The following is a 15,745-nucleotide window of genomic DNA, read 5'->3' as shown; positions in this document are numbered from 1 at the left end:
TCCCTCCGGGTGTTCCTGACGCGTTGCATTCCCAATAATATCAGGTCACTCTGACCACAGTTTTATCATATAATCTTTGGGTCTAAGCAACAACTCATCAACATTTGAAGCGTTTTGTGAGGTCACAGTGACCTGACTTTCCACCTCCAAAATGGAATCAGTTCTTCAGTGAGTCCAAATGAACATTGGTAGGGAATTTGAAGGGATCCCCTGGTGGTCTTCCTGAGATATTGCAATCACAAGGCAAAAATGTGCTTTGATAGGTCAAACTGACCTTGACGGACAACCAGCAAACAAAGTCTCTGATCACTGGCTGTAGCTGACATGAGAGACGGGAAAAAAATCCCATTCAACGACTCGAGACATTAAGAAAGTGTCACCAACAACAGCTTAAGAAATATTCAGTATATTTAATATAGTATAAAAGGGATGTGTGCAAAAATACAAGATGGACAGTTGGAAAATACAGTAACTTGTTTAAATATGACACTAAATACATTCTGTTGTGCCTTAGGAGTGTAAAGGCAGAGAGTGCATATCACAAAACCCAGTGTGCGTCTAAATCTGATAATTAAGCAGGAGAAATATTCTTTTTAATACTCAGCCTGTGTGATATTATTGAGAAAATGTCACATTATTTCTGTTCTACATGAGACAGTGCTGCGGCTTTGGGGCTGCACAGTCGATGAGTCTATAAAGTACGGCAGATTTATAAAAGCTTAGAGAGAAATAAAAAGCTTTGGAATTAAGAATCGGGCTCATTCTGTGGAAGCCTGATATCGGCTAAGGGAGGAAGACGATCTAACACATGAATGTGAACTAGAAGAGCAGCGTCGCATCCACAAAAGCAGAGGGAGGTGGTTTGATGTCGACTCGAGCTAGTCCCTCTCAGTTCTCCAAGGATTCTCCATCAGCGTCTACATCCTCATAGTCTCGTAGCTCGCTGGAAATGTGGATTTCAACTGTACTAGACTCTGAACCTAGCAAGACAAAATATAAGGGGGGGGGGGGATTACTGGGCGTTGCTGCACATGACACCTTAACAAACAGCGTAACGAACTGTCCACACTCATGTGCATGTATTCACAAATGTATTTTGGGAGTTTTAAAATCGCGTAATACCTGCAAATGCAAATCATAGAGCTGGTTTTTAAGCTTGTTTTTGGATGAAAAACAGATCGAAGGCTTTAAAAATGAGTGGAAAAAAACTTTATTGTCTTTCAGAGACACATGAGTGGGGACACAAAACACTGAGTGGCCTTTTGTACATGAGCCACATGGTGCACAGACACAACTCCAAAAAAAAAGTAGAAAATTGTACAAAGTGTTTTACAAAATCATCCCAAAATACATTTTGAGCCGGCCTTTTTTTTTTTTCACAGCAGCCGTTTTGACTTGTCCCAGCAGGAAAAGTATAGGACCATTAAAGATGTCTCTGACAGTGAATAAACCCTGACGCAGAAACAGGGCCCAAGTCATCACTCAGTGCTGCGACCCGATGACAGACTGAGTGTTCAACACACACACACACACACATGCAAATTTATGAAGGGCTAAAACTTATTCAGTCAAATACAACACATCGCTCATCGATATATTAAACAGCTTTGGTTTCTATGGACGGGTCAGGCATAAGAAAGAAAAAGAGATTTTTTTTCTTCTATTTTGCAGTTTGAGATATCAAGACTTTTTAAATTTGAGATATGGAGAATGAGGTCAGAATGTGGAGAGTAAACCTGAGTGGAAGAGCATATGACTGCCTCTACGAATTGCTTGTAACTGATTAGTGAAATTATTCTTCAGAGCCGGTTTTCGTAACAAGGAAGCTCTTTCTCTTTTAGCACATGAACACAGTGTGGTAATCAAGAGATTGTGTCGAAAATGTTCTGCTGAGAAGAAGAAACCACGCAGGCTTTGAAGAGGTGGCAGCATTCGTGGAAGCTAAATAAGCAGGTAATGGAAAATAGGAGGATATTGATAATCAAACGATACACCCCCGGGATGTGACGCTCTGGCAGCTCAGATAACTGAGTGGTGGATTTCACTTTTATTGTCAAGATTTTGACTCAATTAACAAACTAGTGTTTCAAGTGTATTATCAACATTTTAACTTAAATCTTAAAATGCTAAAATCTTCCTCTGATTTCGTTCAACTTTATTCTCAAAATGCAAAAGGGAAAATAATCTTCCTCCTTGTTTTCTTATTTCTGGCCCTAACACTCTTCTTTAATACTCTGCATATAATGTTATCCATTTAAACAATGACACTAAAAGCTCAGTGTGATTACTTAGTACAATAGCAGCACCTTGAGCTAAGGACAGAATTTCTGTTCCATCAGTACCTTTTTCACTTAAGATGTTCCACTCGTGCAGTTCATGCCACTGTACTGTTCATAACTCCACCTTGCTTCACTATTGCATGCATAGACTGAAGGAAAAGACTGACGACGCTTCTCTCCCTCCTCCCACTCCCCAGGTATCAAGCCACGAACGCTGCCATCTTGGGCTGAAGACATAATTTGGAGCCAAAGTCTGCGCAGTAGCTATTTGGGGATAGAGCCGATACTTGCTCTCGACCAATCGCGAGTCAGTCTCAACTGTCAATCGTCAAATAACTAATTAGAACCAAACATACTGGGAAAATAATCACTTGACAGACATCAGTGTGAACTACATACAACAACAGATTTATTTTGAAATTGATGTGTATTTCAATGTTTTAGTTTTAAGATTAGTTCTCATCTGCTAATATGAGCTACACTGCATCCAGCCACCAGGTGGCGATCAAGACCATCTTTGTGCACAGTCTATGATTGCATCCATCAGAATTACAGTACCTCACAGAGAGTTATGACTTTGTCCTGCTCGTCCAATTCTGCACCACTGAAACGGTTCAAATTTGATTTAATCACAACAATAAAAACCTTCCCTGCTCATGAAAAAACAACGTGTTCCTCAGTGGATGATCTCAGTCATCCAAAAGACACTTCATCTTAATGAGAGCCAGTCCAGCCACAGCATCAGGAGACACCGCACACCACAAACGACGCTGATGAGTAGCGCGGCAGCTTCACCAGCCCTGATACACAGGCGAGCTGCCACTGCCACCGAGAGGCCAATTACCTTCTGAGAGGACACTGATGGCGTCGGAGTGGTGCTGGCCGTTGCCCGTCATGCTCTTCTTGGCCTCCTGGATGTGGCTCTGGTAGAGCAGGGTAGTTCCCACCACCGGGTTGTGGCTGGCGTTGTTGGGAGCCGAAGTGGAGAGCGAGTCCCAGGCCAGCTCCCTCCTCCGCTGCAGGCTGAAGTCGATGTCGAAGCCTGTCCAACCGTGGAAGGCCAGGGTGTTGAGGAAGGCCTGCATGGGGTTCAGGATTCCCTGGAAGAGTAAAAAAACATCAATCCAGATCAATTCAAGTGTTCGATATTGATCAAATATAAATTCTTTATTCTTTATGTGGATGTGTTTTGAACCCACCATGATGAACCATGTGATGAGGGCTGCGTTTCGGACGTTCCTGAGACCGTTGTCGTTGATGTCCGTCTGCATCTCCAGGTAGAAGAGGAGGCTCTCGTTGATGATGTTGGGAACCCAGCTGAAACATCGCAGAAACAACAACGTGTATCACTAGCTTTTAACAAGCTACAAAGCTTTAAAATGTGACTTATTTAATCATACATGGAGAAGACGTCGACGAAGGTTTGAATTTGGAAAGATGACGAGATTCAAGAGCCTTTGGCAATAATGGCCGATGTAGCAGTTGATGTGCTCTGAACAAATGTACAAATATTTCCACAGTGGAATGTATACGTCATGTGCTGCCTCCTGCATGTTTTAGCCAGACTCCTACCTCTTGCCTGAATGTTCTGGACGTGTCTGACCCCCCAAAAAACTCCCGCTGCGGATATGAAAGACGAACTCCCAAAATGTCTGAATCCAAGTCCATGTCTGACAACAGCTTTCAAGTTAGAGTTCATCAGACTGCACTTACACTGCATTAGCAAAACATATGTCATTGCTTCTTCCTTGACGTCCATACTCGCGATAACAGATGTTAACATACCATATAAAGAAAACCAGCATCATCTTGAAGAAGCGTATCTTTATCTCGTTGGCCAGCCGCCTCTCGTTTTCTGTGTAGATTCCCTGTCGTCCTTTTAGTAAAGATGTCACTGGATTGGAGGAAAATAGAGAAACGAAAATGTTTGAGTGTGTGCGTGAGTGAGAGTGACTTTGTCCAAAGATTTTGAGAGTGAGGAGCCGACCTGCAGATATGGTCCTGTTGAAGAAGATGGGGTTGGCTGTGAGGACGAGCAGCATGGGCGCGTACGTGGTGACGTAGTGAGGGATGGCGTGCTGCAGGCCTTGCTCGCAACTGCAGAAAAAGGAAACGGAAATATCTTTGATAAAAACTGACATTGTTAATGAGCGGTGGGACATAGTGGATACTTAGCATGGATAAGTTTAAGTGGGTCAAAAGTCACTGACCTGAAATTCCTAAACTTTCAAGGATGTAAAAACTGGCTAAAGATTTCAGACACGCTGCTTTTATCGCATGCTTTGGTTCTGCTTGTCGTATCTACAGGAAGAACAAAGAGTCTTACTCGGAGATGGATGGGTAGTAGAGCATGGCCACTCCTTCGACACACAGCAGCACAGCCAGACCCCATGTAATCATGTGGTAGAGGATAATGGTGCTGATGGGGAAAGAAACAAGTCATGAGACTGAGCTCACAACACAGCCTGCAGCTCTGTATCTTGAGGATGACGTTTCTTTTTTTTTTCCTTTTTTGTTTCCTGTGCAGAAAACAATTGTACTGCACCCACTGAGATTAAAGAAATCTGACTTTTAAATCCACCTCTAAGACAAAACTAATAACCAGTTCCAGGCTGTTCAAGCATTATATTTACAGTAGACAGTGAAGCAAAGTGGGAAAGGGACATTTTTCACATTTCATCTCAATGTCAGCTCAGTAAAAAGCTTCCTGCGTCAGGTGATAGTGAATGTTGGTCGATGGAAGATGAGGCTGTGAGCACCTGATTCCTGCCGATGTTTTCACCACCAGGAAGACGTCAACAGCGTAGCAGAAGGTCCACCAAAAAGAGGCGCTGAAAAACAGCTGGATCCACATCTGTAACACATCAATCGGATGCATTATCCTGCAGGTTGTAATTCTATTAAGTACGAAATGAGTAAATGTGCCTTGTTTTCCAGATGGGTGCCTCTCAATGTCACGTATATTTCATACTTTGATGTGCATATGCTTGTGGTTGAACACATTTATGTGTGAAATCGTGATTCTCCAGGATCCTGCATGATGTGCTTAAAGGTTGAGTGTGTAGAAACGAGTGACTTCTAGTGATGAAGTTGCACGTTGCAGCTGAACACCCCTCACCTCACCCTCCCCTTCCAAACATGACAGAGAACCTGTGACAGTCTTCAGTTGTCATAAAAACTCAAAAGTTTGTTCAGTTTGGGCTACTGTAAAAAACATGGCGGCCTCCATAGAGAGGACCCGCTCCTGATGTAAGTATAAAGTATTTAAACATAAAGGGTCAATTCCAGGGTAAAGAAAGCAACAGTTTACAACTTAGATGAAACACACTAGTGAAAACATCACTGGGATTATTTTATATACAATTTCTGCCAATAGATCCCTTTCACCTAAATTGTACACACTGGACCTTTAATGATTATTTTTTTCACATGTTCCTTTCCCTGACCTCGGCCACACTTCAGCGGTGTTCAGCTCACGTACTGACTGAACAACCGAGCGGTTTTGATCGGTGAATGAAACAAAGGTTTGTCCTTAAACGTACCGCGCTGCCGACGCAGAAGACTTCGGGCCAGACCTCAGTGTTGTTGGCCACTGAGATCTGGTCCATGATGTTGGGAAGGCCGAGCCACAGCGACGACCTCAGGATGATACCTGGAAGAGGAACACAACACCGTTCTGGCTTTGGCAGCAAACACAAACAGAGAATTTTTCTGGGTTTAATTAACATTTAAAGACTTCAAAGTTCCTTCATTCCCACCGGTCTCTTTTTCTATGAGCATTAATTAATGAGAGTCCTCTTAATAGCAGCTTTACATCATGGAACTGCCTCCAGGTGCGTTTTACAAGGGTGTTTCCATTTCCTACATGAAACTGTTTGTTGCCGATGAGCCATGGAAAACACAGGAGCTCTCCCAGAGTCTTTATGTGATTGCACGCTGTGTATTTGACTTTTGTTAAATCTGTGCCACGGGTGTTGGTTTGCAACGGAGGATGAAGCTGAGCAAACACATGCCAGCACTAGACTTCATCTGCCTGAGTGATGGATGATCGAGTTGAGATGTGACACTGGCGTTAAAGGAAGGAGGTGCAGGAATCTGAGGATAAATTCTGCAGCACTTTGTGGATCAATAGCTGTAGCATCCACAGGACAATGCTGCATTGAAATCAACCGAAGGCCATAAGAGTCACCTCACTGCTCACATGAGAGGAGTGTGATGCTTTTATTACGAAACGAGAAAAAAGCAGCAACACCCTTGAAATCTTTCTTATTTAGTCGAAAATGTATTAAGTTTCCGTTTGAAAAGAGGAAGTGAGAACATGTTCTAAGACAGTTCTAAATTGTTTTTGCAGCAGATAAATTACATTTCCGTGACATGTTGTGTTGAAAGTTTCCTCCTTGTATGAACACACCGGGTCAGACTCGCAAATGCAGAGCAACAAAAGGGTTAAAAACTAAATATTCGCGTGCGTAATTGGGCACAGCCACATGCGCTCATAAGACCTACTTCATCTTTTTCTCTTTGTTTTTAGGCCCATCGGCTACAGCAGAGGGTTTCGACGCGTTACCTGTGCATCCCAGTATGTCACACACGCTGATGATGAACAATATCCGCGAGGAGGACGCAGGCCTTGGCAGAGGATACTGGCCCAGTCTCCTGTAGCCTTTGCGCTTTGGCAGGATCTGGAGAACGGCGAACAGGAGGCTGAGCGCGGCGCTGCCCAGGCTCAGAGCCCCGAACAGCACCGGCTGGAAGGTGACCACGAAGTCCGTCGCCGCGTCCCGGTTCGGGCAGCAGAAGGTCTCCAGCCGGGGGGATGCCATCACGGACCGGAGGGAGAGAGAAAGAGAGAGAGGGGAGGAAGAGAGGAGAGAAGTGGTCTATGGAGTCAGCAGGGGGAAGGAGAAACTGAAAAGAAGGAGAGAGGAAATGGCTGAGTCCATGACCCTGCTCCCTCAGAAATCACGGGGCTGAATCATCATGTGCTTCCATTTAATCCCTGCAGTTATAGCTTAACTGAGCCACAATACAAGAGGCCGACAAAGGACTGTGTGTGGTGGAGAATAGAGAGATTTAGGCTTTGAGTTGTGTGAAGTCCAGCAGGAGACTCAGTACTTTCAATAAATTACTTAATGGATGTGTCTTCCACTGCACTTTTCCTGTGCAAAAATACACTTAAAGTACTTCAAGTATAAAAGGAGATTTTTATTTCATGTACACTGGGATTCAAAAGTCTGAGACCCTTTATGGAGCCCTTCATCCCTGCAGGAGAAAAATGGCTTGTGCGCAAAAAACACTGCACAAACCATCAGACCACATCCACTCACACCAACACAAAGAAGCAACACATTAACACACCATAACAGAATCAACATCCATATAGAATAAGGATATTTGGCATTAAAGAATCAGTGTAGACACTGTAGAGGCCGACTGTATTTTACTATGGCAACAGAATAAAGGATTTCATTCATTCATTCATTTGTCCCCAAAGGGAAATTGGCGATGAATTGGTCAAACCACAAAACAAAAAGCTATCATTGAAATGCAAAATAGAAAAGAAATTATAAAAAAAAATAGAGCAAATCAAACAAAAGAAATTGGAGGTCAAATTATAAATACAAATATTTAATTAAGTAAGTAATTTCATTTCACTGATATCAAATTAAATTAAACAAAATCAAATTACATTGACACATTTTCCATACAAAGTTGAACTGAGAGACATCCTGGTTTCACGCATGGGAGAGACAGTTAAGTCACTCTGACACACACACACACACACACACACACACACACACACACACACACACACACACACACACACGAGGGTTTTCATTATTCATTGCTACAGAGGTGGCATTCATCGAGTTTGTACAATGCTATTCTAATCCATACGCACCTTCCCTGACAAGGCACAAAGTCAATTGTATGGGAAGTTTGTGGCCTGTTTCCAGTGGATTAACAACTCCCCGAGGAAGAGAGCTGCAGCGTTCACTGGCTGTTTGAAACGTCTGCTCTCTGCTGCTGCCCCCTGCTGGTTTGCATGTAACATGATCGTAGCACTCAAAACACAGAAGTTATAGATGGTACTAAACATTTGGCCATAAGTGAAAATGATGTATCACTGCTACACATTATTGTATCATATCTGCAGTATATAGGTATATAAAGCACCAACACTAATGTAAATCAATAATCACATAACATTATATCCAATATGGTTTCCCCCACAAAACAGATAAGGTACGTACAATTTCTTCAAAGAATATTTACTTTTATTGAATAATTCAGAAAACCATGAATATGCAGATGCTTTGTCTGTTTGAGATATTCAACGGTTTAAAACGTAACAGGACAAAATGCCGCCTGTTCAAGTTTCCACATCAAAGTAGTTCTGATGTTGAATAAAAGGTCAAACTCAGATCTGAGGTGAGCGCAGAGACACTTTCCTCCTGCAGCAGGTGACTGTGAGTTAACCTTCTGGTATCAAACTCTGCTCACGCATCGTTCTGCACCATGAAGGTCAAACATCCATCTTTTTTTTTTTTTAAATGTTCAATGTTTACGCTCCACATTTTGCATTTTGTGAGCACTATATTAACTTTTAACGAGGGTTTGAAACACACTCTGAAAGTACAAGTAGATTTTACCGGAACAATAAAGTGTCTATTATTATACGGTATTCGTAAACAGTGAGTTTCATCAACAGCGACTGTGGCTCAGGGGGTAGGGCGGGTCGTTCCCTAACAAGAAACAACTGTGGTTTGATTCCACAGCATGACAAAATGTTCTTGGGCAACTTCAAATTTCCCCTGACGGCTGTACCATCAGCTTATTATTACAAATGTATTCCTTACCTTTCCACATCATTGGCTACATTGTAACATCACATATTTGTGCACCAGTCACCACATGCCCACAGGGAGGGTTATAGTTTTTGACAAATAAATGAAAAGTAAAGAAATCACATGTCTATATACTATATATATGGTATTATATACTGTTCATAAGTCATAAATACGGGAACATAAAAAGTGTTGGCAAAAGTTTTCTCATAAATCCAGCGAAAGACTTTGAAAACAGTCGTTGTGTTGTGTTGTTGCAGATGTTGCATCATTGAATGAGTAGGATCTTTTATTTTTGCAGCACAGGTAATAACTGAGTTTTTAACAATAATACATGATGCATTTGACTCACATGACTAACTTCAACCTACGTCCTCCCCCAGCGCCGCCTGTTTCTCCTGCTGCAGAGGATGGGTGTGGATGCACAGTCTCGAATTACAGACCTGCTCAACAGGCCCCGCTGCCGCTCATTCTGCAACTTAATTGGTTGAGGCCCAACCGCTGCTTTCAACCACCCTGCTTCCTGAATGGCAAGTATTTAGTTTGAGAGGAAGTGACATCACAGCACCAGAGTCCTGCCACACAGACACACTGGAAACAGATGAGGACACAACACTTTTCAGATGTGCTCTGACTCGCAGCTCAGCCTCCATTCCAAAAAGCCTCTGAGGCGAAACAATGAAAGAGTAAAAACAGATTTTGGAGAAACACATCGACATGAACATGTCTGCTGGGCACAAAGAGACGCCGCGAGACACTACATGTCAAACTGGGACTGTTGTTTTTACCTCCAACCCTCTGATGAGCGGTGAGTCGCTGCTGGCAGCAGGGGTTCACACTGCAGCTGGAGTGTATTCACTGCTTTACTCCAAAACTTTCAACTTGCCATTTTAATCCACATTTGTGTTATTTGAAAGTTTGATACAAAGTAAAGCTTTTGTTTTTATGTGTTTTATTCCAAGATGTGGAATCAGACTGGTCTCCAATTCATGACGCAGCCTTTAATGGACGAGTTCTCGCTCTGCAAAGACTCATTGCTCAGGTAAAGTTGGATGATATTCTGTTTTAGGAAACATTTTGCTGTTGGAAAATCATCTGATCTGTGAAATACATGTGCACTCTTTGCTAAAACATGAAATAATTCATTTGAAAAGACGTAACTCATGTGCCTCTACAGGATTTCTGAATCTACATGTGTTCTGTCCTCAGGGTAAATGTGTCAATCTGAACACACTGGACCGGGTCTCTCCTCTCCATGGGGCATGTGTACAGGGCCACGAGGCTTGTGCCAAACTTCTGATGGAAAACGGGGCAGATGTCAGTAAAGCATCATCGTCTTATTATGACTTTTTTTGGTGAATATGTTTCGTGTCTTTCCTCGGAAGAAAAACTCTGAAATCCTGCTCTGTAGTCTTGATCAGAGGCAAATATATAAACTATTTAACTGAGAGTTTAACCGAACTCTCATGCTAACAAGCGTGCAGACACCTCGAATGCACAATAACACATTAACGAAGAAAAATGTTCAGATACAAAGTCCAATTTGTTCACCCACAATTATGCACTGCATGTCTGAGGGAGGATAGCAAAGGTGGTGTTATAGAAATATAACCAGCGGACGATTCTTCGGTGCAGGAAATGATCCTTACATTGTAATATTGCTCCTAATTTGTTATCTACATTTATAAGTGTCACTTGACTTGTTATGGATTTCAATTTGATGATTTTTGTGAGGAATCTTTGGTGAATTATCTAAAAGTACACTTTCCTCCTTTCAGGTAAACAGATTGACGGTGGACGGAAAGTCTCCTCTGACAGAGGCCTGCGCCCGGGGTCACGTGACCTGCGTATCGTTGCTCCTTCAGCACGGAGCGACCCCCGTGGGGACCAGCCACTCCAGCTCTCCAATCCACCGGGCTGCAGCCAAAGGTTAGGGGGTCGCATTCCTCTGCAATATACGCACGGGATAATAAATGCTGAAGCAGCTTGGCCAGTCACAACAAAATGCACATGGAGCCAAAACATCAGAAAAAGCTCTTTGAAACAGTGTAAAAAAGTATAAAAACTACGTGTTATTGTGGCCTACAAAGAAAAACGACTGCACATTTTTCTCACAGGCAGAGTTCAAAGAAGCAGATTCCTTCCAGCACATCATTTCTCTTTGTGATGATTCTGATCAAACCTCTCCAGGTCACCCAGAGTGCATTGCGCCTCTCGTTCAGCACGGTGCAGATGTGGATCAGTGCATTGAACAGTCGGGTTCCCCTCTGCACGTTGCATGTTCCAATCAGCACCCGGGTACTGTGAGGAAACTGCTGCAGCTCGGTAAGAAGGCTTCTCCCTCCGACCTCTCACACACGTGCACTGCTCTTTTAGGCTCAAGAGGAAAAGTAACTTGGATCACGTTTTGTAAATGATGTCAAACAATTAAAAAAACACACATGTACAACAGACAAATTAAACAAACTAAATGTCTTTAGTCAAAGTAAAATGAACACAGTGTAAAAATACTCTGGTAAAATGTACTCACAGGGGAATTCCACTGATTTTATACATCTAAGTCTGTTTACAGGTCATGGAGAGAACTACTGCTTATGTGAAAAAAACCTTTGTGTCTCCCGATGGAGGCTCAGTGAAATATAATGAATCATCTCAAGTGGGGTTCAATCTGTGGTTGTGGGGTTAGAACGTAGATCTGGTTCCGCTGCATTTACACTGATCCTCTACTGGAATGTGTACTTAGTACATTTACACAAGTACTGTACTTTGGTACAAATTTACTTTACCTGAGGGAAATATTGTAATTTTTACTTCACCAGTTACATAACAGTCATACTTACCGAATATTTTAGAAATTTTGAACACATACAATTTAAAGGTTTTTCATTTTGCTGTTAATACATTACTTATGTGACATTCTAAACAATTTTACTTGTAAATAATATTTGTAGTATACATATTGCAGAGTTACTACTTCTTCCTCCACCACTGCAGAATCATCACATAAAACTACTGTAGCTAATCATTTGAAAAACTTTAATATGGCACATAAATATATCAGAGTACACGTTTGTGAAGTATAAGGTGGTGTTAAATGTAAAATACACGAAAATTGTACTCAGAAGTTTACGCAATTAAAATTCATGTTGTGCTTTGTTTCAAGTAAAATAAATCATTCTTTGGTCTTATCTCTTTTAATATTCATGACCTGAGTGAATTCACTTTAATTAGAAAACACCACCAAGTCTTTAATATGAATAGTAAAGATATTCCGTGCATGAAATGAACTGTCAGCGATGCTCTCCTGCAGTTATGTAACGTGAGGGTATCAAACCTCATCAGTCTCCTCTCTCCTTCAGGAGCCGGTGTGAACAACAGTGTGTCTGGTGACTCGCCCCTGCACATCGCAGCTCGTCTGTCCGACCCGGAGCTGGTGTCTCTGCTGCTCGACCACGGGGCCGACCGCTCCCTCAGGAACCCAGAGGGCAAACGGCCGCTGGACCTCGCGCCTCCCAACAGCCTGGCAGAGAGGCTGCTGAGACAAGCAGGAGGTATTCAACAAACCGAGCAAGTAGCCTGACGGAAGATTCTCATGGTCTTAACATTAGTCTGAGCTGTGGCTAATATTCCAAACATCTCTCTGTCATGGCTCCTGCATCTCCCCTGATGATGAACCCACCCCCCTCCCCGCAGAAGTGTCTCCTCTAATGCAGATGTGCAGGCTGAACATCAGGAGAGCTGTGGGCAAGCGAAGGCTGGGTGGGATTCATGACCTTCACCTCCCCACAGAACTGAAACACTATCTCCTCTACCATTAAGAACCCTGTGAAGATTTCATACACTGGAAAACTCAACACCTCAAGATGGGAGCAGTTCACCTCTACGTCCATAGGGGGCGGACTTGCACAGTCTTACAGTGAGATGACTACATCATGGCTCATAGTTGAGATGGTCATCGACTGTAATTCTCCTTAGTGACGAACTCTGATGACAAATATGGACTTTATCATGGAGACTTAAAAGTCCTGCTGCAAGATTTGATCATTGAATATTCATAAACAACAACGCATGCGTATAAGAATAAGAATAAGCTCAGGAGGCCAAACAAAGGCTGCAAAATAAGCTATAAATAATTCTTTTGAATATTACACAACACACTATTAAGCTAATGTTGTTTTTTTGTAATGTCTGGCAATAAAAGACTTAATGTTTGGTTGTTTTTTGTTTTTGATGCTGCTGTGTTGAGATTTAAATACATTTTACTTTGGCCATTAAATAGATGAGACTTGCTTTTGTATAAAATTCACTACACGTCTGACACAAGAAGTACATGTACACGATTCCTGGAGAGTTGAATTATGATTCTTCGAGACCATGTGGTACAATTCTACAGGAATCTGATGACTGAAAATGATTGTTACGACATGATCGATTACACACGTTCATCCACACTGTAACCTTCATGACTAAGACATACAAATGTGCCACAGTGTGTTTATTTCAAGTTAAAAGATATGAGACATTTTATGTGCCTCCTTCAGACCGGATGAGAAATGTATCAGCCGATCCTTGTATGATCACACATGCAGCTAAATGTGTTTCTCAAACATGGTCACAGTCTTTGCAGTGAGAAGTTCATCCAGATAACCAGAAACTATGAGTCAGCATTCACCGAACACAATCCACCAGGGGTCTGAACTAAAAAAAAACCTTTTACTTCCCTCTTTTGTTCCATTTTTAGTTCCTCTTATTGCTTTCACATGTGTTTTTAGCACTAATAAATGTAGATATAAGACTAGTTCACCACTGAATTTACTATCTAGTTGTGAAATGTACGTCTATTAAACACTTTTTCCGACAGATTGTTTAAAAAAGAGACTTTACATTGAAATGTCTCTGGCTGACTGTGGAGAGACACGCTTGCACAATTGTCTCATTTTTCACTCACTGTAAAAACAAAGAGTCTAATGTTTATGTTTTTGTGCTGGTGTTGAGATATTATGCAAAATTATTCTGGGAAACCAAAAACAGCTGCTTCCCAAGAGTCAAGAAAATATTTTTAAAAACAAGCACGACACGGGGAACAAACAAACACAAAAGAAATGTGAAAATGGAATTCATTGGGGATAGAAGTAGATAAAACAAAACATCATATATATATATATTTATAAAGAAGTAAAAGTTAAGTGAGAGATGCATGCATGAACTGATAAGTTATATTTCATTTACCATATTGCTCCAGTCCTACATCAACATAATAAATAAATCCATGTACCCATCTGAGAAACAGAGCTTTGTAGATGTTGAAGTGAAGAATCTGGAATTTATTAGCATCTGATTTTCTTTTGGTGCCTTATTGGATATAATGATATTCAGAGGAGGAGCAGGGGCACTGCTACCAATGTTTAACTCCCATTAATTTAGATAAAAAGACATTTTCTTTTGTTTTTAAGTCGTCTCTTCTCTCCATTGCCCGAATGTGGTATTCACGATGTCGCTGATCCACTGCCTCAATCAGGATTTCAAACAGGTTTCTGTCAGATCAGGTTCCCTGCTGAGTCTTTATGTCCACAGAAGATACATATTGAATGGAAGTGGAGAGATCATTGGCAATGTTCCCAAAACACCCCGCAGCCTGTCAGCTGTCACCCTCATGAGCAAACACTCTTCAAGGACCCATTGACCTCTGACCTGTGAGTAAGTCAATGGATAAATTGGGTTAACACACTCCACAGGGAGCGAGAGCAGGTTCACTGCAGATGGAAATATAAAGCACCTATTGATTACAGGCCGATCAGTTTTATGTTACTCCACAGTTACTGGAATTGATTCATGTCACAGCCGCTTCGTCATAAGCATTGATTCCGACAGGGCATTTAGAGAGATGATGGAAAGGGCCGCGTGTTACCGTAGTTCACTGTGAGTATAAACCTCCTCTCTATGGGGACAAAAGCAACAGTTGCTCCACTCACTCACTCCCTTCTTGTTAAACGCAGCACTCATTAACTTTCCCATTGATCGCCCCCTGTCCCAATTTGGCACTTGAACTAAATCATTGTTCCCCTCAAACATTGCACGGGTGCCCGGGGCTCAGCCGCACATCGAGCCGCGCTTCGATTTAACTGGTGCGTAATGTTTAATCAATACTGTGGAGGAGCTTGTGACTTCAGAAGCTGCCCCGGAAAGATACGGAGTGTGGTCTGGCTGTAATTAGCGGCACATAGACGATCAGGCGAGACAAGTCTGTCTGGTAATGTCAGTCACATGAGCGCTCAAATAATTTTCCACTTCAGCCATCGTGCCATAACTGATGGTGGTGCTCTGTTCCACTCCGCTCTGTGCAGTGCAGTGTATCCGAACAGGCTCCCAGGTTCAGTCGGGTACTGTGCGGCTCTCGGATGCACTTATAAATCAACCCACCTATGTGTGATACCAAAGCTTTTACTGTTATTCTCCAGAGGCAGGCACTCCATTAAACTCCATCCTTTTTTTAGTACATAGGCACTTACTACCCAAATAGTGCAAAATGCATTTCTTACCAAGGGTTTAAGTGAAACGCACAAATGCAAGTTTTACATCCAGCGCACACGCTGGCTTAAAACGATCCACTTCCTTCTA

General features: G+C 42.2%; 2 protein-coding genes across 2 annotated transcripts; one reads left to right on the top strand and one right to left on the bottom strand.

Annotated features, from left to right (window-relative positions):
• Window positions 1–390: 390 nt before the first annotated feature.
• On the bottom strand, window positions 391–7,499 carry gpr143 (G protein-coupled receptor 143). Its single transcript, XM_034575294.1, has 9 exons — window positions 6,847–7,499; window positions 5,822–5,931; window positions 5,039–5,133; window positions 4,606–4,698; window positions 4,267–4,376; window positions 4,065–4,173; window positions 3,479–3,596; window positions 3,124–3,379; window positions 391–980 (listed from the first exon to the last, which is right to left on the bottom strand). Exons 1-9 carry the CDS (start codon window positions 7,100–7,102, stop codon window positions 889–891), a joined length of 1,239 nt encoding a protein of 412 aa, XP_034431185.1. The 5' UTR covers window positions 7,103–7,499; the 3' UTR covers window positions 391–888.
• Window positions 7,500–9,557: 2,058 nt separating this feature from the next.
• On the top strand, window positions 9,558–13,342 carry LOC117755456 (ankyrin repeat and SOCS box protein 9-like). Its single transcript, XM_034575295.1, has 7 exons — window positions 9,558–9,935; window positions 10,090–10,169; window positions 10,337–10,444; window positions 10,906–11,056; window positions 11,318–11,452; window positions 12,487–12,678; window positions 12,821–13,342. The coding sequence occupies exons 1-7, from the start codon at window positions 9,845–9,847 to the stop codon at window positions 12,943–12,945; spliced, it is 882 nt and encodes a 293-aa protein (XP_034431186.1). The 5' UTR covers window positions 9,558–9,844; the 3' UTR covers window positions 12,946–13,342.
• The last annotated feature ends 2,403 nt before the right edge of the window (window positions 13,343–15,745 follow it).

This window comes from Hippoglossus hippoglossus, chromosome 21, assembly GCF_009819705.1.
Source record: "Hippoglossus hippoglossus isolate fHipHip1 chromosome 21, fHipHip1.pri, whole genome shotgun sequence".
NCBI lineage: Eukaryota > Metazoa > Chordata > Actinopteri > Pleuronectiformes > Pleuronectidae > Hippoglossus > Hippoglossus hippoglossus.
This window is presented reverse-complemented; position numbering and strand designations above follow the sequence as displayed.